Here is a 22,219-nt window from a genome sequence, read left to right on the forward strand (position 1 = left end):
GTAGAATTGTGCTTAGTAGTTGCTTTAAATCTATTTTAGGTTTGAACAGATAGGTTTGGAAGAAAGTTCTGGAAACTTGACAGTAGGGTTTGCAGATGAAAGCTTAGGAGAAAGGAATGAGAAGGAATAACTAGGGTTATCTTGGTTCAAGAGAACAGAGTACAGAGAAGTTGGATTGGCAAGAATTCTGTGGAAAAGGAAATTTGAACATTTGTAAAACATTGGAAAGACTACTAAAACCTTTTTAGTAAGGCAGAATGTGTTTTAGTAGTATTTGTTCTGAACATATTTTCAGCTATTTAGCAGTCATTTTAAGTTTATTATAAATAAGACTTTTGAAAGGTACAGCATTTGTTCTATCTTCTAAATATGCTTTTGGAAATATGCTAGTTTAATAAGTCTTACTGCTGCTTTTCATAGATGAAACAGCCAAAATGTGATTTGGGGATCAGAATTATTAACCCTGTGTTCAGTATATTATTTAATGTCTCCTTTGCTTTTTATTACATTTGTTTTGCAACATTATCCCTCCATTTCATACATAGAGAAATATTTGTTATCGTTCTATAAAGCGACTGATGAGATTATTTCTCAGCTGAACAAAAAATATGCTTTAAATGTCAACCTGAAAGATCAGATCCAATCAAAAAGCTAATAGACAATAAAAGAAATCTCAAACTTTTGCCTAATAAGTACTGAACCTGTATTTCGGCTTACCTTTCTGTTTTTATTTCCTTTCTAACTTGAGGGTGTTCCCTTCCTCCAGTTTTGCCATTCCAGTTGGCGAGATCAAAGGCACATGGTGGGGATCTTTGCTGGTCTTTTTACCTTTTGTGGGCTGGTTGAGTGGTGCATTCTAGTTTCACTCAGATGTGCACAGATTTCCAGCATAATTTTCATTACTGACAAGAAGAGTCTTGATTTCATAGAGAATTTAAAATCTAATACAGGATCAAAAAGTCAGTTTTCATATGGTTGATTACGAATTTTTAACTGAACTAAACTGATTTCAACTTTTTGAATCTCTATTTTCTGTCTCACGACTTTTCCAAGAAAGAAGGACCATGGTGGCATTATTCCCTTTTTAGAGATGGGCAAATAGAGGTCTAGACAGTATTTAGAGCAAACACAAGACTTCAAGCAGCCACCATTTTGTGGGATTCCCCCTGCTTGAGCTATGGGAACACACAGCCCTAACCAAACTCTCTGCTATCTTATGAGTGAGCATTTCATAATTTTTAGCCTTAGCATTCTTCATTTTTCTCTTCTCTGTCCTTACTTGCTCACCATGCTTATCTGGAATTTTAGCATGTGGAAGGCAGAGGCACCATTGGGCATTTGTGCAGGATGCCTTAGGATTCTGGACACCTCACAGGCATGCAACGTTGAGAGGGGGAATGAGGAAACTGGGCAGGATAGGGGAATTATTTTTATATACTAGAGGATGTAAAACTGCTATATGTATCTCAAGATAACATGGGTTGATTCATAATGTGAGAATACTTCAAAAAGGTAACGGAAAAGTAGAGTTAAAACCTAAGTTTATAGTGGTGCAAATTTTGAAAGCCAGGGTGGTTTTTCCATAATAGGCATTTTCATGAACTTTCTGAAAATCCCTAAAGAAAAAAAATATTAGTTTATCATTAAATTAAAGCTTTAAAAATTATAACTCATTGACTTAAAGATATTTAAAGCAGAGAAAGAGGGAGAGAAAGAGAAAGGGGGGTGCAGAGAGGGGTGAGAGAGAGGGAGGAGGGAGAGGAAAAGAGACAGAGTAGGGAGAGAGAGGGAGGTATCTGCATCCATTGGTCCACTCCCCAAATGGCCACAGCAGTGGTTTGGGATGAGCCAGGAGCCTCACACTGGGGTCTCCCACATGAGAGGCAGGGGCTCAGTACTTGGATCACGTTCCACTGGCTTTCAGGAGCATCAGCAGGGAGCTGGATTGGAAGCAGAGCAGCTGGGGCTCAACACTGGTGTTCCAACATGGGATGCCATCAGTGCTGGAGTGGCTTCACCTGCTGTGCCACAATGCTGGCCGCTGTAACTGATTTTTAACATAGTATTTATAAGTAATTTCTATGCTTAAATTCTGGATGTTAAAAGATGTTTGAGTAACAAAAAATACAACCTTTGTAAATAAGAAGGGAAAAGATGGAAGTGTCAGGTAGAAGTTGAGTTTTCCATTTTTGAGGTTAAACTGAGGATAAAACTTTTCATTGGAGTACTCTAAATATTTTTGTTTTATTGTTACTGGATTCAGAAATTATGTAAGTTCCCTTGAGTTGTTACTGGAAATTAACCAGTGTCACTTAGATTGGCGTGAGAACATTCTTTCTAATGCATTGTCTCACAGATATCTAAATGATATCTAAATACCTAATATCTAAATAATATCTTAATGATATCTAATATCTAAATATCTAAATAATGCTTAACAGTAAACTTATTTGAATTTTTCTGTAGTCCCTGTTATATAACCAGATGCTAAGTGAGATAATATTTTACATTAAAATGAAGATGTGCAGTGCTAATAAATTGTGCCATTATTTTTAAAATTAACAGCATCATATGTTACCTCAAACAATAACATTTGATTTTCCTTCCTACAGGTTCTTTAGGTTTGATATTCTTATGTATAATATTGGTTGGCCAACTTACTGAAAGTTGCCATATGCTATCTGATGTTTAAGCTTTGGATGTTCCATTTTTTTTTTGTTTCAAAAATATATTTAAGCAGGCCCTGTGTTCACCTATGCTTCTGAAGTGACGCTGGGGACTTGCTCCTTGAAGACGTGAATCCAAAACGGAGCACTGTATTTCACGTATCCTGTGGGAGCCTATAAAACCATGTAACTTTCTGTAAGACTTTCACAGTTTTCAAAAGACACTGAATGATCTTCAGTTGTGAAATACAGACATTATGTTATTTTATTTCTGCCTAAGATTCTTTTCCCCTCTCTCGCCTCCCAAGTTAATCACTAGTGACACTTTGGTGTATAAGTTGGATACGCCTAATCATTTTGTATAAATAGTGAAAGCTCCAAAATACAGTGCACTTTAATGTATTAGACCCACTTTGGGGTGCTAAAACGTGTCCTTGGGTGGATGGAAATTGGTTTATCTGGGAGGCTGATAGAACATAATTGGTCTCAGAGGGATTAAAATGGGGGTGAAAAAGAAACAGTACCAATAGCACTAGTCCTTATTATTCTATTGAGAATTGTGTTAGTGACCTAAAGCTATAATGCACAAAGAGCCCTATTGTTATTACCTGTACGTGACTGAACTTGATCTGTAATTGGGTTCTCACCCCCACAACAATGACCGTCAACTCTCCCTTTTCTTTAGTACTTCTACTGGCAACCTATTTGCTTTGATATTTCTTTAGAAAAAAAATCAAAATATATTAATATTTTCCCTACTTTATTGAAATTCATTAATTTTCATTGGTTTATGATTTTATAATCCTCTTGAAATGCTACCAAGAATACATTTTTTACTGTTACTGTGCCTTTTCCCATGTAAGTGTTTCGTTGCTTTTCAAATTTCTCTGAAGCATCTGAATTAAAGTTTTCCTTTCTCTGATTTTGTAAAGGCTTTGCAGGTTCAGACCTTTACTTTTACGTAACTTGTTAAAACAAGGCAAAAATCTTTTTAAAAAGCAACAAACAAGTAGAAGATAATACATCTAAATTTTCTGAGAAATGAACCATGAAATGCTTATTTATTCATTTATTTCTAGCAATATTACAATATCTACTGAGCTGGGAATTAATTCTACAATTTAAAATAAATGGAAAGCTACATCCCTCAGTTCAAGCTCAGAAGTTTTGTTTTTGAGCAAGTAACTGTCTAGCAGTATTAGAAATTCAAAGCTAGTAGAATACACACAAATTTCTCAGCATTGTCTGAGCATGTGTTTTCCTTGACCGTGGCTAACACAGCTTTTAGAGTCGTCGCAAAGTGTTAGTTAAACATTAAAGATTTCTAAACTGATTTCCTTTCTTCCCGAAATCTACAGGAACATTTTAAAAAGTATAAGACCAAAAGTGAGGGAAATCCTAAAAGAAGTATCTTACTTCTTATGGTTTCTTGGTTTTTAACATCTCACTTTGTGAGAGAAAACGTAGAGGTATTCTTTATGTTTTAATCAGATCACTCTGTGTGATCATAATCTGAAATATGCGGATTGGTCCATGTGAAAAATCCAAGTATGTTTTATTTGTTTGGAGGCAGTTGCTGCCATTTTTATGAATGAGTCAGATGAGGAGTAACATTGAGATTGTTACTCTAGTCATAATTCTAATGTGAACCTTTTTGAGTCATTTAAGTGTATCTTTTCATAGGTAAAGCAGGCCTATATCTCATCAGTTTTGCAGAGTCCTACAGAAAACTTTGGTTTTGTTTTTTGTTTTTTAATCAGAATGGTATGAAATATGAAAGCAGATCCATTAGTTATAAACTAGAGGGACTGGTGTTAGGGCTACCATTCTTTGGAATACTATGGCTAGTGGCGCATTAAGCCTGTAATTATAAAGTAAATTTAAACTATGCTTTATATTAAATATTTTAAAAAGAAAATCAATTAGGCTAACAGTCTATCCCTGATGACTTAGAAGGTCACCCCACCTTAGCACAGAGGTGACCATGAGGATATCCACAGACCCAGGGAGAATTTCCTGCTAGCAGAATAACACAGAACGTAAAAGCCTGGCCTCTGAAACTAGACCTCTTCAGTTCAAATCCAGGATCAGCCCTTTACTGCCTTAGTGACTTTAGGAATGTTCTGTAACATTCTATGTAATGACAGTACCTTCCTCATAGAGCATGGATACTCAACAAGTTGAATCATGTGAAAATGCAGAGTGGGTCTTAACTAATAGCTTTCATGAGAGAGTTTCCTCTCTGCTCTAGCACTGAAAGTAGCATTTATTTCAAACACCAGTGTTATCTCAGAGAATAGATGTGTTTTGACCTGAAGGTGTGACTAGGTCCGTGGAGCACTGCAGTCTAAGTCACATCACCTTGTGACGTGTCCGCCAGCTGCAGACAGTGTGCCCTGAGTCAGCCTATCAGATGTGGTTATAACCACATACTGTTTGGCAAAGCCAGCATTTTTTCCCCTCCTCTAATCTTCTCTCAATGCTGCTCCTGGTTCAAAATTACATAGGTTGACTATTTTATCCTCCTATTCATTGTGACAAGGGCACAAATAATTCTGCCGTCTAAAATTGATATTACAGCTTTGTTATTTAGTCTGAAAAGAGACTGTAGAGCCATATGAATTTGCATTTTTAACCAGATTATTAAAAGCGTAAAATTTAACTCATGGTTTTTTTGATAATAAAAGTGGATGATTTATTGTGATTTCCCCCCCCCTTACCTACATTAAAAGACCAACTGATTTTCCCCATTGTAACATTTCTATTTAAATTTACCTTTGGAACAGCCAATAGTTATCTCATAGGTTTCAAAGAAAGTTAAGTATTCCCCTACTGAAACCCCCCACCCCCCATTTAGTTATTTTTAGTGATAAAGAGACAGAGATCTTCCATCTGCTGTGCACTCCCCAAATGCCCACAACAGCCAGGGCTGGAATAGGCTGAAACTAGGAGCCTAGCACTCAATGTAGGCTTCCCACCTGGGTGACAGAGACCCATCTGCCACCTCCCAGGATGCACATTAACAGGAAGCTGGAATAGAAGCAGAGGTAGGACTCAAACCCAGACATTCCAAAAGGGATGCTGGCATCACAAGCAGTGTCTTAGCTGCTGCAACAAATCCCTGCCCCTATAATTTACCTTGTGGCTCACTGCCTTAAGCCACTGCCTGCAGCTCCAGCATCCCATATAGGCACTGGTTCGAGTCCTGACTAATCCATTTCTGACCCAGCTTCCTGCTAATGTGCCTAGAAAAGCAGAAGATGGTGCAAATCCTTGGGCATCTGCATTCAGGTGGGAGACAAGGATGGAATTCCAAGCTCCTGGCTTTGGCATGGCCCAGCTCCGGACTTTGTAACCATTGGAGGAGTGAACCAGCCAACACAAGATCTCACTCTGTCTCTTTTTCTCTCTGTAACTCTGCCTTTCAAACATTACAAAAAAAAAGAGAGAAAAAATTTTACAGCCAAAGCCATGACTTACTAGTCTTGAAAACAGAAATAGAAGTATAAATTCAGAACCAAAGACAGAAGGGATTTAAATGTACCTGCCCTAATGGCCAAAGGAAACGTGGTTGAACTTTTCATTTTTTTAACCTCCTTTTTGTCATAGCATAAAGGGGAACATAGTAAGCATATTGTTTTTTTTTTTTTTTTTTTTTTTTTTTTTTTTTTTGACAGGCAGAGTGGACAGTGAGAGAGAGAGACAGAGAGAAAGGTCTTCCTTTGCCGCTGGTTCACCCTCCAATGGCCGCCGCTGCAGCCGGCGCACCGCGCTGATCCTGGCAGGAGCCAGGAGCCAGGTGCTTTTCCTGGTCTCCCATGGGGTGCAGGGCCCAAGCACCTGGGCCATCCTCCACTGCACTCCCTGGCCATAGCAGAGAGCTGGCCTGGAAGAGGGGCAACCGGGACAGAATCCGGCGCCCCAACCGGGACTAGAACCCGGTGTGCCGGCGCCGCAAGGTGGAGGATTAGCCTATTGAGCCACGGCGCCGGCTCGTAAGCATATTGTTTTTACAGAGGAAATATACCAGTTCTCCATAGAAGAGTTTTCTCCTGCCATAGAATAGAAGTATCTCATGCAAGATTCTGTGAATAATGTACCAGGCAAACGTCTTCAACAGCAGTTGCCTAAAGGGTGTCTGATAAACCCCAAAAGCAAGCAATTAAAACAGTTTTGGAGGTGATGTAGCAGCTGGGTAAACGAAATGCCCCCAGCAAGTAGCCTTGTGGGGATCTAATTTGATTAAAGAGTAGAGCTTAGAGTATCCCAAGTTGTAAAGGTGGATTTTATTTCTCACAGGATCTTCCCTAAATTTTAATTTTCTGAGCAAGAATGTGATGGGACCCACTGTGGGGCTCACTGTTTACATACTCTTTGATACAAACTTGCATTCTGTTCTTCCACTTTAAGGGAGAACCTTGTGGAAGTCAGACACCAGTCTCAGTGAAATCAACTCCCCGTGGTAGCTCCATGACCACCACCTCATAACTGACATTTCCCGTCAACACCTGGTAACTCAGCTCTGCTGACGACCTCAGATGATGCCGTACACTAAGTGGAATCTCTTTATAGTGGCAATGATTTGAAATTCAACCAATTATTGTTCCTGATAAGCATTAGACATATGAAGCTGTACTGAGGCATTTAAACTAGAAGATGAAGTAAAAATGAGCTTTCAGCAATGGCAGGAGGGAAAAATCCTGCATGAAAAATCAGATGACTCCGGTTCCAACTTAGAAGCAATTAAAAAATTGATGGTAGAACCTGAGTTTCTTTGTCTATAAAGTGACATTGTTATGGTGGATTCAGTGCTTCAGATAATTTTTTAGAAGATACGGTTTTCCAAAGTGTTAAATGTTATCTAAGTATATAATATTTTTATAATCCAGCCTTATGTCTGTGCTTAAGTGAACTAAATGAATACTTAGGAGAACCATACAATTCAAAATTTTGCTCAGTGTAAGCTAACTACTACTCACTCCAGCTCCCCTCCTTTGCCTTCACAGTCTAGCATTGGTGGAGTCAACAAGGGCTTTAGTGTCTACTATTTGGAGATATAGGTATGGAAACACAATTAAACCCCCAATAGAGAAGTTTGTATTTCTGCCCAGGTCTCAATATGTCAGAACACAGCGTCTTCAAAACTCGGAATATCCTCTTGTACTCTCACGGCCACCCTTCCTTCTGTGTTATCAACTTCTGCTCTTGACAACACCCTCCTGATGAAAATTCCTAGTCAACAATATTTTTTTGCCTGAAATCTTACAGGAGCTTGCTATGGAGCATTCTGCTGGCAGGCATGATTCTCTTTTTACTCCATCTTTGACTCTGCTAACATTAAGGTTACATTCATGCTTCAGACCTGTGGCGCCACCTCCACCAACCTCGCCCTTCACCCCTCAGTCCGTTCATTCAAGCTGCTGAGTGGCCACTGTTCATCCAGTTTCTACTTCCTAGATCTTACATCTTAGCATATGGCGATGTGCAGTCAGGTTCGTTTGGACTTTAGTAGAAGTATGTGAAGCATACAGAAGAGGTCAGGCATAAAGTAAGTTTTTTTTTTTTTTTTAAAGATTATTTATTTGAAAGAGTTACACAGAGACGGAGAGGTAGAGAGAGAGGTCTTCCATCCGATGGTTCACTCCTCAGTTGGCTGCAACGGCTGGAGCTATGCTGATCGGAAGCCAGGAGCCAGGTGCAGGGGCCCAAGGACTTGGACCATCTTCTGCTTTCCCAGGCCATAGCAGAGAGCTGGATGGGAAGTGGAGCAGCCGGGCCTCGAACTGGCGCCCATATGGGATGCTGGCACTTCAGGCCAGGGCATTAATCCGCTGCGCCACAACGCCAGCCCCATAAAGTAAGTTCTGTACAGCAAATAGGAAGTGAGGAAAGGCTTTAGAAGAGAGATAATGTGAGATTAGCAGGGAAGTAGGGCAGAGAGGAGGGTGTTTGAGGAAGGCAGGCTAAGCAGAGACAAAGTCTATTCTGAGCAGAGAACTGCAAGTGCCATGTGATTTTAGAATAAAGAACGGGGCTGGGAGAAGGTAGAGGGGCTCTGTCACTAAATATTCGAGACTGGAAAGGTAAGCAGGAGCCAGGTCTTAGAGGCCCTCGTGCACCGTGTTGAGATCTTAGGCTTTGCAAAGCGCAGCAGGGAATCTTGGAGATGCCTGAAGTTGCCATACAGCAGCTTGGTGATCAGGCAGCACTAGTGAGGTCAGAGGAAAACCGAAGGCAAAGCTGTCAGTGGTGAGAGTATTCCGAGACTGTGGCTGGAGAGTGGGCAAGAACAAAAAGTCGGCAGTCTAGAAACTGTAGGACTCGGTTGCTGATTGGTAGGCAAGTGGCGGGGGCGGGGGGGAGTGGGGAAGGGCGAGGACGTGGTGTGGGCGAAGTCTTCTGGGAATTTCAGATTTCTGGATTGAGAAATTGGGGGCATCTCCAAAATAGGAAGAAGTGGTTAGGCAAGCAAGAAATAAGATTTCACGTGAGCGTGTTTCACGTGAGAGCGGGCAGAGACACTCACAAGGCAGCCAGAGGCAGTAAACAGGGCCAGCAGAGAGGCCCATTTGTGCTCCTCTGCACGCTGGTGGCCAGTGAGGCCACCAAGTAGTTCGTTAGGGGAGTAAACATAGTTGTTTAGGATAAGGCGGCAGAGGAAGATGCTAGCAAAGGAAATCACATTTGTGAGACAGAGGATGCTGAGCGCACAGAGAAAACCAAGTCGGAAGCGTCAGAGAAGTTGAAGGTCTAGGTCCAGGCTGGAAACGGATGGCAGAAAGAGAGAGGGGACTGGGAAATCAGAAGGCTTCGGGAGTGATCTCAGTCAAGGCAAAGCACAGCCACGCTAGAGTGAGAGGCCTGAAGGTAGGTGTGTGTCCCTTTCTGATGTGACATGGGGCGTTTTAAGAAATAGGCTGCGTCCCTGGAAGGCAGAAACTAAGATGCTGGTGAAGATTAAGACCAAGTCATCAAGAAGCTTTGTAGAAATGGAGCGTCCAAGGGGGTGTCAGAGGGACCCCTGGTGATGGCTGCAGAACTTGGGAGGGAGAAGAGGCTTGTGGGAGGCATGCCCTCCAGGTTCGAGATGGCAGAAAGAGAACGCACACTTTGTACTTTGTGTAGATTTATATTTTGTCCAATCTGTTTTCCCTCAGTAGATTGTAAGCTGTGCAAGGGCAAGGACCTTTTATGTTTATCGCCTTATCCTTTTGACCTAGTTAGGTGTCTAGCACTCTAAAAATACTCCATAAAAACATAATGAACAAATGAGTGAATCAAAAGAGGGGGTGCAGAGGGCAGAATGGAAGGAGGAAAGAGGCAGTGAGGAGAGAGAAAGGAGTTCTCTCACTTCTCCTCCTGAGCAGTACGCCTTCCTTTGGGACAGGATCTTCCTTTCGCTGGGTCGTCACCCGTCCCCACGTACCATCTCCTGCAGACTAGAGCCTCTGGAAATACTTGACAGATGAGTCACTGCCAGTTTAGTTTTCTAGAGTGTTTACTATAGTTTGAGAAGTTATGTTAATCAACTGTTTGATTCCTAAGTATAGTGAGGCATGCACATTCTGTATTTCACATTCTGATTTTCTGTGATGGTGACTCAATATTTCTTCTGGAAAAGAAAAATCTCAATGACAAAATAAACTTCCTATCTGGTGGCTACTGGGCCAGCATATGGGGAGGAAAAAGCAAGCGCCGTGTCGCTTTGGCTCTGTCTGCTTTCGTTTCTAATCTGCTTCACCTGTCATCCCTGATAAAGCCCATCCAGAAGGAGTGGGAAGAAGCAACTGCGCCCTGGTGCTGTGTTTACCATATTCTTCATCTCTTTCCCTCTTTCTCTGATGAACCAGAGAATCACTGTCTTCAAGTACACTTGCATCATTCTTTCTCTAATCTTGGCATAAGGAAAAAGCAGCCAGGAGAAACCCAATGCCAGTCATTTTCAGTCAGTACATTGGACTTTCCTCCCTATTCTGAAGTCTAATGCAGGGAAAGTAAGGTTTCTGAACCTACTAGGAGGAGGTGACAGTGGTATGGAGTCAAAAATTAGTATTGCAGCTGCTTGTATTTTGGCTAAAAACTGCCATCCTTTCTACTTCCTGTATTATTTTGATCTCTAAACAAAATATCTGGTAGTTAGGTGATCTGTTAGAACACACATAATGAACCTATATTTAAAAATATAAGTTTTTCCCGCCATTTTCTATGTTGTATTTAACTGGATGTATTTGTTTCTATTTTAACCAGTAAAATGCTATCTCTTGGATCCACCATAATAAAATGTCTTCCATATAGCCATGCCCCCTTAATGGTTTTAAATACTATTTGCTGCTTTTGTAGCAAAGAATGGGAGTTGTAATCTTTGGACCCTTTTAGGGGGTGTTAATATTTTTGAATTTCTAAGTGAATCATTAAATCTCATTCTGCTGAAGTCACACAGTTAAGGAATAGAGCTGGAAGATTCCCCGTAGATCATGTACTGCAGCCTCCCTGTGCCGTGGACAAGGGATGAAACTCCAGAGGCAGTGACCCACTGACGGGCACCGGGCTCCCAGCACCTTCACCAAGACTGCTTTCTGCTCCGCTCCACACCTGACTCCTGCCAGGCACCTCTTACACAGACTGACATCAGCCTTCTCAGCTCTGTTCACCCATCTATCCGCACATTTTTTCAGTATCTGTTTCTCCTAATTGAAAATTGTCTTATGGTAGAAATTGAGGAAGATGAAGAAATTACAGCAGTTTAACAGTTTTATAAGTGCTGATAGTCTGGCTAGAGGTAAAGCATAAAGCACCTTTTCAGAACATCTAAATACCAAAGAGGGATGTACAAGGCAGGAAGACCTGCATCTTCCTCTTGTTTGGACTTCATTTCTGGAGGGTCACGGACGATGCGAAGGCACGTGGCAACTAAAATGAGAATAAAATCCTGCACTCTGCTGCTCAGTGAATCTAGGACTGAGAGGGAATTTTCTTAATGTTTTGAAATGGGGGGGGGAGGTGTGATGTAAATTTCAACTTTTTTCTCTGAAGTGGGGACATTTAAGTACTGCTTCACATAGTTAAGGGTTGGATAGTATTTTATAAGTCACCTTGCTTGTTATTATACTTAGCTTAGAGGTGTACTTTTTTCCTAAGAGTTTTTATCTGTATTTTTATAAAATAGTTTATTAACAAACATGATAGCCGTCTACTCTAGTTGTCTTTTATGAAAATGTAAACTTATAAATCAAGGTTAAAGTGCTAAATTCCAGGTCAGATTCATCTGTGTACAACGGTACTTGAAAAAGTGGAAAATGGGACTAAAAGATGTCTTGGTGGAAAAAATTAAAGTCATGCCTGGTTTTTCATGGCACACATCTTTGAGCTTTTTGAAGACCACTCATATATGTGGATTTCAAAAAAGAAATGTCTTTTAGGTTTATCTTCCACTAACTTGCTAAGTACCTTTGTATCTGCAGTCAACCTGGAGCTAAAGTTAAAAACCTACTGTTTTTGGTAATTGCTATCGTCTGATTAAACTTCTGCGCTTACATCGGAATCCATTCTAAAGCCAACGACTGTCGGCAATGCTTGTTTGACATTAGTACTCTGCAGGGGATAAACTTCCTAGAGCATTCAGCTGCTTGTGAAGTCATTGACAGGCATCTATTTCTAGTAAAATGAGATCAGAAAATATACTTTGCTTGTCAATATGTTAGCCATTCAGAGTTTCTTTCTGAGCCACTGCAAAGCTTGGTTGAAGTACCTCGTGTTTTCTTTCTTTGCAGTTACGGCAGTTAGTTAATGTGTGCATCAACCCCGATCCAGAGAAGCGGCCGGACATCACCTACGTCTACGATGTCGCCAAGAGAATGCACGCGTGTACCGCAAGCAGCTGAGCACGCACAGCGTCTTCAAGAGCACAACCAAAATGATTTAAAGTGTTTCTGTGCAGGTCATCCCTCCCCCTTTGTCTGGGTGTTAAGAGTGATATTTCAGAGCTTGTGTGCTTTGAATCCTTAACCAGTTTTCATGTAAGCTTCATTTTGTACCAGTCTAAATCATTCTTGCAAACCCCAAATGCCTTTGAAATAATTGAATTGCATGTTAGGAGAGTAAATGAAACATGATGGTTTTTGATGGCTAAAGGGTTTTAGAATTACTTAGTGTTTTCTGTTGATAAATTGCATTTCTGTAGACTGCCAGTGCCAAATAGTGACAGTGCAGCTTGGCACGTGTCAGGATAGACTTGAAACCTGAGGAGAACTATCTAAACACATGGCTTGTTTGCGTTTTAGTCATTTATGGACATTGAGGTGAACACATTGTGAAGTTTGTGATTTCTTTTTTTTTAAAGTTTGAAGTATATATTTTAGTGTTAGCAGTATAGCATTCAAATATAATTTACAATAAATGTAGACGTAGACTGAGAAGCATTTAAAATTCTTAGCTTATACATTCAAAATGCAGTTTTTAAATGTGAAAAGATTTGGAGACAAAAATGTGAGTCAGACACTGAAGAGTTTTTTTGTTTTGTTTCAATATCTTTCATAATCTCTTTGCGTTAAAGTGGTATAAATGAATCCATTTAAAACATGGTTAAGGATTTGGCTGGTGTGATAGTAATTTTTAAAGTTGCACATTGCCCAAAGCTTTTGTGTTTTTATTATTGTTTGTACATTTGAAAAATATTCTTTGAATAATCTTACAGTACTATATTTCAGTTTCTTTATAAATTGAAATGCATTTTAACACATAATTGTACACTATAATGTAAGCATATGTTTTTATTCATAGATTTTATTGAAGTTCTGGTTGGTCCCCTTCAGAAATTTTTATATTTAAGTTACTTTTATTTATATTGTATGTGCATTTTACCCATTAATGTTTCAGATTTTCTGAGAACATAATACCCTTTTAAAAGATACTTGGTGTACCAACACTTTTCCTGCATTGAAACTTTTTTGATTTTTTTAAAACTTAGGCCACCCTGTGTACATGTATTTTTGTCTTGATAGAGAAGAGGAAAGGATGTGTGTTACACTGTACCTGTGAACGTTGAGAGTTTCGATTCAGAACGTGTTCAGAGAATGTAAACTGGCTGTTGCTGCGGCCAGAGTAGCTGAGAGATCAGCATTTCTGTTGAGCAGCTTTTGAGCAAGTGCTGTGCTGGCGCATGAAGATGGCAGAGAAGGGGTGCTACCTTTAGTTTAAGGAAGGGCAAAGCCTAGCAAAGCCGCGGTAGAGGTGTTTTTCCCAGATGCGTTCTTGTTAGTGGTGACCAGCTCCGCCCAGGATCCTGGGGCCAGAAGCCCTGCGTGGCAGTCCCAGCAAAGGCTGCGGTCCACTGACTAAAACCTTGCAAAGGATGATCCTGGCAGTGTGAAAACCTCCGGGTCAGAGAATGCCTGCCTTCAGCCCACGTGACTGCTGGCTTTGTTAGTTCTTGCACTCTTTCTTAGACTGACAGGAATGGAAGTCATTTTGCAAACTTCGAACATTTGTAAAGGGCTAAAATCACAAAATCTTCTGTTTTTCAGTATCAGTTGTAGAGGGGATCTGAAGAGTCATTTAAGCAAGGAAGACCCAAGTTGCTCCTTTGGGTGGGGTCCAGATATATGGCTCCCCAGCTTCCAGAGACTCCGCTCTGGGGACACAGCCCAGAGGCAGGAGGGACGTCACCTGTGGGGACTGTTAGTGTCATGTCCATTGTGGTGTTACGTATTTGTCTGAGATGAAATATTCTCTGGTTGGAACAGGTACTTCTGTTTTTTAACACATGGCTCTAGAATTCATTCGCCTGCCCCTCGCGGTGACTCGGCAGTGAGGATGTACGCCTTCTTCTCAGGGCTGGATCTGCTAGCAGGAAATCACTGGGGAGAATTTAATGATCAGAGAAACCGTTTTTAGTTTCTACATGTAGAAACATCGTTTCTGAGAGTTCTTTTTAAATCTAAACGTTCATATTTTTTCTGATGAAACCACTGTATAAAATCAAATTTCGAAATGATCCCAAAGAATTATGAAGATGATTGTAAGTTCTGATTTTTATGATCACTTGTAAATGTTCTTTGTCTTTCTAAGTAAATTTTATATTAAGTTAAACATTTGAGTTGATTTAAGAAGCAATAAACTAAAAGATGCATCAGATTCTGAACCTCATGTAGACATTGGTACCAGTTACCCAGGGTAAAGTGTGGGGTAACCTTGTTTTGTGTAATGAGGTTTAGGAGTGCTGGATGAAGGGTATTCCTACACGCATCAAGTGTGCAATGATTGTAAATTTAGTAAGACGACAGCCACTTCTGAATGCCTTACCATTCTACGTAGTATCTATTACAAAACACCTTGCTTGTACCCATTTACTTCAGGTGTTGCTGTTAACATTTACTATGATATTTATTTTAACCAAAATGTTATTCACATTAAATGTTCTTTAAAATGAATGTATTATGTTTATAACCCAGAAATGCATAATTACCCTATGCCTCATCTTTCAATAGTACTGTAACATGAACTTCTTTTGTGAAATACTTTTATTTTGTTATGCTTTAAATACACATACAAAAAAGACTGTTATTAGCTTGAAAATTGTACAATACCCTAATATAAAATATAATAAAAATGTATAATAAAATATCTGTGTGTGATTTCTCTAAGATAGATCCTTGTCTATTTTCACCTAACACTTAATCCGAAGAAATTGTCCTCATACACTTTCCTAATGTTGGCCTTTTGGAGAAGCCCGGAAATGGAACCAGTTTTGATAGACCATAAGAATCAGGTTTTCGAATATGCATTAAATTAAGGCACATCTTCACATATTGCTGTCCTCATCAGCGCCTCACTCTTTTGATGAAAAAAGTTTTCTGGAAGGTAAAAAGAAATATTTATCTTCCCACTTTGAACCTGCAGAGTTTCAAATTTGCAGAACAGGTTCAATCCCGTCACTGTAATAGGGAATTGTAATAGGGAATCCCGTCACTGTAATAGGGAATCCCGTCACCGGGAATAATGTTATAGTTTATAGATTGCTGTGTTCTGCTGTGTTCTTTCCACGTGAAGGGCGAGAACACTGCTACACTGCCTGGGAATGTCGAGTGTAAGAGATCTTAATGGGGCAAAAATGGACAGAGTTACATCTCAAGATTGTTCTTTGCCAGACAGATCATGGCCAAGAATGTCTAATTTTTTACCTTATAGCTTGTATTAAGGAACCCCCACCCCAGTGTGGGTCTCCCTGGTGTTTTGGTTTCTTTTGAAATGACACTTTTAGTTTATTATAGTCAAAGGCAGAATGTTACATTAAATAGAGTTCAACAAATAAAAAGTTAAAAAAAAAAAAAACATAGTCCAGCAGAAACATAGGCAAAGGCTGTAAATAAAAAGATGTCCAGCTGCGCTCATACAAAGTCGGTTTTGCTTGTGTGTGTGTGTGTGTGAGAGAGAGAGAGTGGGCATGCAGAGGTAACTGAAGTAATAGTTAATAGGGGCGTTTGCTAGTGGTTAGGAGGTCTCCTGCAGTGCACACAACCTCTCTGGGAGTCCCTGGGTTTGAGTTCCAGCTCCACTTGTGACTCCAGCTTCCAGCTGAATGTGTCCTGGGAGGCAGCAGGTGGTGACAGGTAGTTGGCTCCCCATTATCCATGTTGAAGACCCCAATTAAGTTTAGGCTCCTGGCTTCAGCCTGGCCTAATTCCAACTGTTGTGGGCATTTGGAGAGCAAACAAATGGGTGAGAGATGGGGAGATCTCCAGATCTCTCCTCCCACCCTACCCCTTCCCCCAACAATGCCTTTCATATAAAATTTTTTAAATAGTCAATTTGTTTGTGACTACAGTAGGTTTTACTTCCAAAATATGTTTATTGGAAATGTCAGTGCTAGGCTGTACATTTAAATGTATTAGCGAGTACAGATATAGGTACCACCAAGTTGGTGTAACTACTTTTTAAAACAAAAATGACAGGATTATTAATAAAGAACTGAAAATGAAACCCTTGAGTTATCAAATTCCATGAAGCTGTTGCACCTTTTTACTGCATGTGAATTTCTGGTACAGTTGGTGGCCATTTAAAACAGACCCCTCAGGTTATCTTGATGGGAACATTTGGGAAGCTTATTTTTCATTTGAAAGTTTGAGGAAATTATCTTACTATACACTGGCTTCACCATTCACTTAGGTGCCTGCATCAAATTTTTTTTTTTTTTTAATTTTTGACAGGCAGAGTGGACAGTGAGAGAGAGAGACAAAGAGAAAGGTCTTCCTTTACTGTTGGTTCACCGCCCAATGGCTGCTGCGGCTGGCGCACTGCGCTGATCCGAAGCCAGGAGCCAGGTGCTTCTCCTGGTCTCCCATGTGAGTGCAGGGCCCAAGGACTTGGGCCATCCTCCACTGCCCTCCCGGGCCACAGCAGAGAGCTGGACTGGAAGAGGAGCAACTGGGACAGAATCCGGCACCCAGACCGGGACTAGAACCCGGTGTGCCGGCGCCGCAGGCAGAGGATCAGCCCATTGAGCCGCGCCGCCGGCCTCTAATTTTAAAGGTTGAAAAAAATTATATATAAAGGACTTCAAAGTTTGGGTTTGTAACCATGGGGAATGAGTAAACTATTTTTACTGAGTGTTATGATGCTTAAGAAATCATTTTTCACCCCCTTCTAGAAGTGCAATTTAAATTGTACTTCTTAAGTCCAGGTAAATTAATTTCTCAAGTCCTCGTACTCTCATATGTAAGATAGACATGCAAGTTCCTCAAGTCCATGGAAAAATGAAATTGCAATATGTTTTGTAAGGAGTGAGTGCAATGCCACGTAGCTATTACCACATGGGTGTAGAAGGGAATACACGTGCGTCTTCTATGTCTCTTCACTCTCATCCTTTCTAGTCTCTCACCTTAGTGCAATCAGAGGCCCCAAGCCCTCCTCATATTAGGTCAGCTTAGCGTAAATGGCTCTTACTTTTTCACTAGAAAAAGCTCCAGCTAATCTTTCAAAGCTGATTTTAAATGTACTTCACGGAGCCACCCAGAGGACATCCTGTTCTTGTACTGCTTACCCCAACTGTAGCCAAATGATTACTTATGTCATTCTTGGATTTCAGTTTCCCTGCCAGATCCTAAATGCCAGGAGGACAAGTGCTTCCTGTCTTGTCCACCGTGAAGTTCAACACTTAACAGAGGGCCTTGTTCTTAGTAGCATTCGATTTTGGCTGATTTAATAAATGAGCATTAAAATGCTGCAAGTGGAGCTGGGTACTTCAAAGGTGAACATAGAGGTAAAGGAATCCAAAACAATTAAAGAAGCTAAACCAGCCAAAAATAATTTATCCATTGCCATTGCCATGAGTTAGACAGAAATTGAACACCAGGAAGACTGAAGCCAGGCCCTGGATTCACAGAAAAACACATCTTCAGAGTGACCATTCAGTAAAAGACTGGGATAGAAACAAATTGGGGTACAGATAGGAATGATGGCAAAAGGAGAAAAAGTAGATGGCAACCAGACATGGTAACTACTCAATATTTTAAGATAAATTGAACTTAGAATGGTTTGAACCATAGGAGAAGTAGCAGGTGGACAAGGTGGTGAGAGAATGAAGCTCACAGAAAGGATTTAACCGTCAACACCCCTAGTTTTCAACAGCACCCTGTGTAATGGGCCCACATTTTCTTAAGACAATGTTTGTTTTCATGGGTTTAAGTCAGGAAGACACGTCTAACAGATCTGTGGGTGCAGATGAGGATGAGCACTGTGGAGGTAAAGAGAGACTGAGGAAGTCCAGGCATTTCAAGTCAAGACCTAACAAAGGAGTCAGCTGAAGAACAAATAAGGGTGGGGGAGGGGTGGCCACGTTAGGCAGAGGAAGGTGGTCGTGCAGATGGTGCCGTGGACAGCAGCTTACATAGCTCTGCTCTTGAAGTGAAAGTGGCAGAGTGGAGCTGGAATAATGCAAGACAAGTTTCAAGGTATCTGTTTTCTCTAAACCTGCAATAACCAGCCTAGTGCAGCTCCCTGATAATGTACCTGCAAGGCAGCAGAAGATGGTCCAAGTCTTTGGGTCCTTGCATCCCCATGGGAGACCTGGATGATGCTCCTATCTTCAACCTGACCCAGCCCTGGCCTTTGTAGCCTTTTGGGGAGTGAACCAGAAGATGAAAGGTCTGTCTCTCTCTCTCCCTCTCTAACTCCGCCTTTCAAATAAATCTAAATTCAATAGCTGACAACATACTATAATCAAAATACAAACATTAGGGGTCCAGACTGTGGCATAGTTGGCTAAGCCTCCACCTGCAGTACCAGCATCCCATATGGGTGCCACTTTGTGTTCTGGTGGCCCTTCTTCCGATCCAGCTCTCTGCTACAGCCTGAGAAAGCTGTAGAAGATGACCCAAGTCCTAGGGCCCCTGCAACAGTGTAGGAGACCCACACCATTGCAGCCATCTGGGGAGTGAACCAAGAAGTGGAAGACCTTGCTTTCTCTCTCTTCTTTTCTGTCTTTAACTCTACCTCTTAAATAAAATCCCTTAAAAAATACAAATATTAAACAGGGAACCACATATAGGTAAATATCTCCAGAGTGATTAGTAAAATGGATAAAATGTGAGCAAATGGAAAAAAATGAAGGATATAAATTGAAAATTCACAGCAATGAAATTAATCCATGGTGAATAGAACAAATATGTAAATTTGAAAACTTATGGGGGTTCCAAGATGGCAGATTAGTGACAGGGTGGTCTGAATCACGCAGGGAAAAATATTTAAGAAGGGGACAAACTACACGCCTAAGATCAAGCCATGGGAAATTCATAGCAAGAAACCCAGTGAAAACAATAGGCACAGTCCAGGTCTGCACCAGAAGAGCAAATAATAATAATAATAAACAGCAAAGGCTTGGACCCAGGGAGGAGGAGAATGCCAGTCCCAGCAGACCAGGTGAGAGGGGAATCGCAGGCCCACAGTGCTGTGGATAGCAGTGGGAGAGCTTGAAAAATTATTTTTGAAGTTCGGCATGACCCCTCTGAGACAGCAGAGGCAGGAAGAGAAAATAAGGAGGTGACACACCTCTCTCCCCTTCCCCTGCTACAGCAGAGACCTGCCAGCTGGGGAAGCCATGTTATTTGCCTTTTTCTTGGACACAGACAGGTGGCTGCTGCCCCTACTTCTCATGCTGCATGCACCCAGCAATAGCAGGGGTCACCTCACCACCCCAACAGCCAGGGCCACAAAAGTATTCCTTCCACCTCCACACAAGCCAGGGAAGCCCTGCCTATGGGAATCTCATACCAGTCCACACCCATTGATAAGTGAGCCAGGCTTCAGTGCCCACCCACGACCCACAAACCTAACCAGAGAAAAACTCACCCTGGGAGCTGAGTCAAAGTGCGTCTAGGCCCTGGGCAACCACAAAGCATGTCCCTACTCTGCTGAGCTCATCAGTTACCTATAGTAGAAGGAACGGTGCTCCCAGAAGACTCCGCAGATCAAAGGTACAGTTCTTTAACAATGTGAATGAGTGCTGATCACACCAGGGACTAACACCGGGGAGTCCTGCAGCTGTGGGAAGGGTGGGTCACACCAACAGAGGTGACCAACCTCCTCCATCCAGATAACCAGAGGAGAGCTGCCAAGCCCCACAGAGGCCTCACCTAGGATACTTGCTCCACCATGGAATACTGAACAGAGAGCTGCCAGGCTGCACCCAGCGCACCCCTCTAGGTATTCACTAAAAGTATAGACATCCCACTAAGTCACAGAGACACAAACCAAAGATATAAGCTGAATGTGGGGTGGGGGTGGGGGGAGGGCAAGATGGCGGTATAGCAGTGGGATGTTCCGAGCTGCGTGGGAAAAAATGGATAGTTAGTGAGAGGGGATATAAGCTGGCAGCAGAATAACAAGAAATTCATGCAGAGTGGCCCAGGAGTCCAGGGACTGCTCAGATCCATGCTGGAAGAGCAGAAAAGAGGGAGAGGTGGTGGACATGCAACGAAGGAGCAGCAGAGGGACTGAGCGAGGAGATTGGAACTCCCAGTGAACCAGGTGAGAGGTATCAAGTCCACAGAACTGTGGCCAGTGGAGGGCAGGGAAGCTTGGCCAACCGCATTTGAAGCTCCAAGAAGGAAGGAGAAATTGTAGGGGGACAGGTAGAGAGGTTTGGCATGCCACGGTCCTTCCGTGTCTTTTCCCCATCCCACCCTCCATCAGACTTACACCAGCCGGGAGAAGTGATATTGATTGTTTACATTTTCGAATGTAAGCAGGGGGCTGCCACATTTGCCTCCTGCGCACACACCCATCAATTATGAGGCCACCTCACAACACGCCCCACCTAGGAACAAGGATCACAGTGATTCCCTCCCCACCACGCAAGCTGTACAACAAGGAGTAGTCCTCAACAGTGAAAAGCCCAAGCTCTTTTCTTGCACCATGAGAAGCTTGCCTGGCCCAGTAGGTGGGGCTCAGTGCACCAAAGCCCTGGTACCCGCCTCTATTACGATCCAGAAGTAAACAGAGCTCCAGGAAGTGGGGTTGTGTCCTTCCACTTGCAGCCCACAGACACATAGCAGCTCATAGCAGAGGAAAACCAATTTAAAATCAACCAGAAACCAACCAGAAATGCCAAGGAACAAAGGAAGAATCCTAAGAATAAGTTAGAATTTATGAACTTGCCAAAGGAGCAATATAAATCTTCAGTAATAGAGGCTGAAGAAGAGATTGAGGATATGCCAGAAAAGGAATTCAGAAAATTAAGATTGCTTAAAAGCAATCAGAAACAAATTCACAGTCTAAATGAAAAGCTGTTTCAAGAAATTGAGATTTTAAAGAGAACCCAGAATGAAATATTGGAAATGAAGAATTCAAAATTCCAAATAAATTCAATGGAAAGTCTTAGCAATAGAGTAGATGAAACAGAAGAAAATATCAGAACTAGAAGACAAACTTCCAGAAATAATACAGTCAGACAAAATACAAGAAGAAATCAGAAAATTAAAGATCACGGTTGGAGATCTACATGATTCTATCAAAAGACCCCATTTATGGATCCTAGGAATTCTGGGAGGTGTGAAAAGACAGAATGGATTAGAAAGTCTTCTTAATGAAATAACAGAGAACTTCCACAATCTGAAGAAAGAGACATCCAAGTACAAGTAATACACAGAACTCCCAGTAGACATGACCAGAAAAGAACTGCACAATGACACGCTGTAGTAAAACTCACCTCAGTGAAACACTAAGAACAGATCTTAACATGTGCACACGAGAAATGACAAATCACATTCAGAGGAAATACAATTAGATTCACCCCAGACTTCTCATTGCAAACCCTACAGGCAAGGAGACAATGGCAATGGTACAGTTTGAAAACGAGTTTTACCATTCAATCTCATAGTATGCCTCATTTAGGACACAGTGCACAGTGACTCCTGTTGATTTAACAATTGACACTCTTATTTATGATGTCAGTGATCCCCTGAGGCTCTTGACTTGAGCTGCCAAAGCTATGGAAGACTTTTGAGTCCAAAAATTCTGTTAGACTTACTTCTAAGGGATTACAGTTTAAAAACTTGTCA

The 22,219-nt window shown here is 41.4% G+C and overlaps 1 protein-coding gene across 2 annotated transcripts in view; it reads left to right on the forward strand.

Moving 5' to 3' along the window:
• Positions 1-15,285, forward strand: part of NEK7 (NIMA related kinase 7) — a 151,060-nt gene extending 135,775 nt beyond the window's left edge. For both annotated transcript variants that reach the window (XM_051821072.3, XM_070055072.2), the window contains one exon: positions 12,437-15,285. In XM_051821072.3, coding sequence (XP_051677032.1) covers positions 12,437-12,547 — 111 coding nt within the window. In that variant the 3' untranslated portion in view covers positions 12,548-15,285. The remainder of the gene's footprint in view (positions 1-12,436) is intronic.
• The last annotated feature ends 6,934 nt before the right edge of the window (positions 15,286-22,219 follow it).

This window comes from Oryctolagus cuniculus, chromosome 13 (assembly GCF_051225735.1).
Source record: "Oryctolagus cuniculus isolate XC-2025 breed Fujian yellow rabbit chromosome 13, ASM5122573v1, whole genome shotgun sequence".
NCBI lineage: Eukaryota > Metazoa > Chordata > Mammalia > Lagomorpha > Leporidae > Oryctolagus > Oryctolagus cuniculus.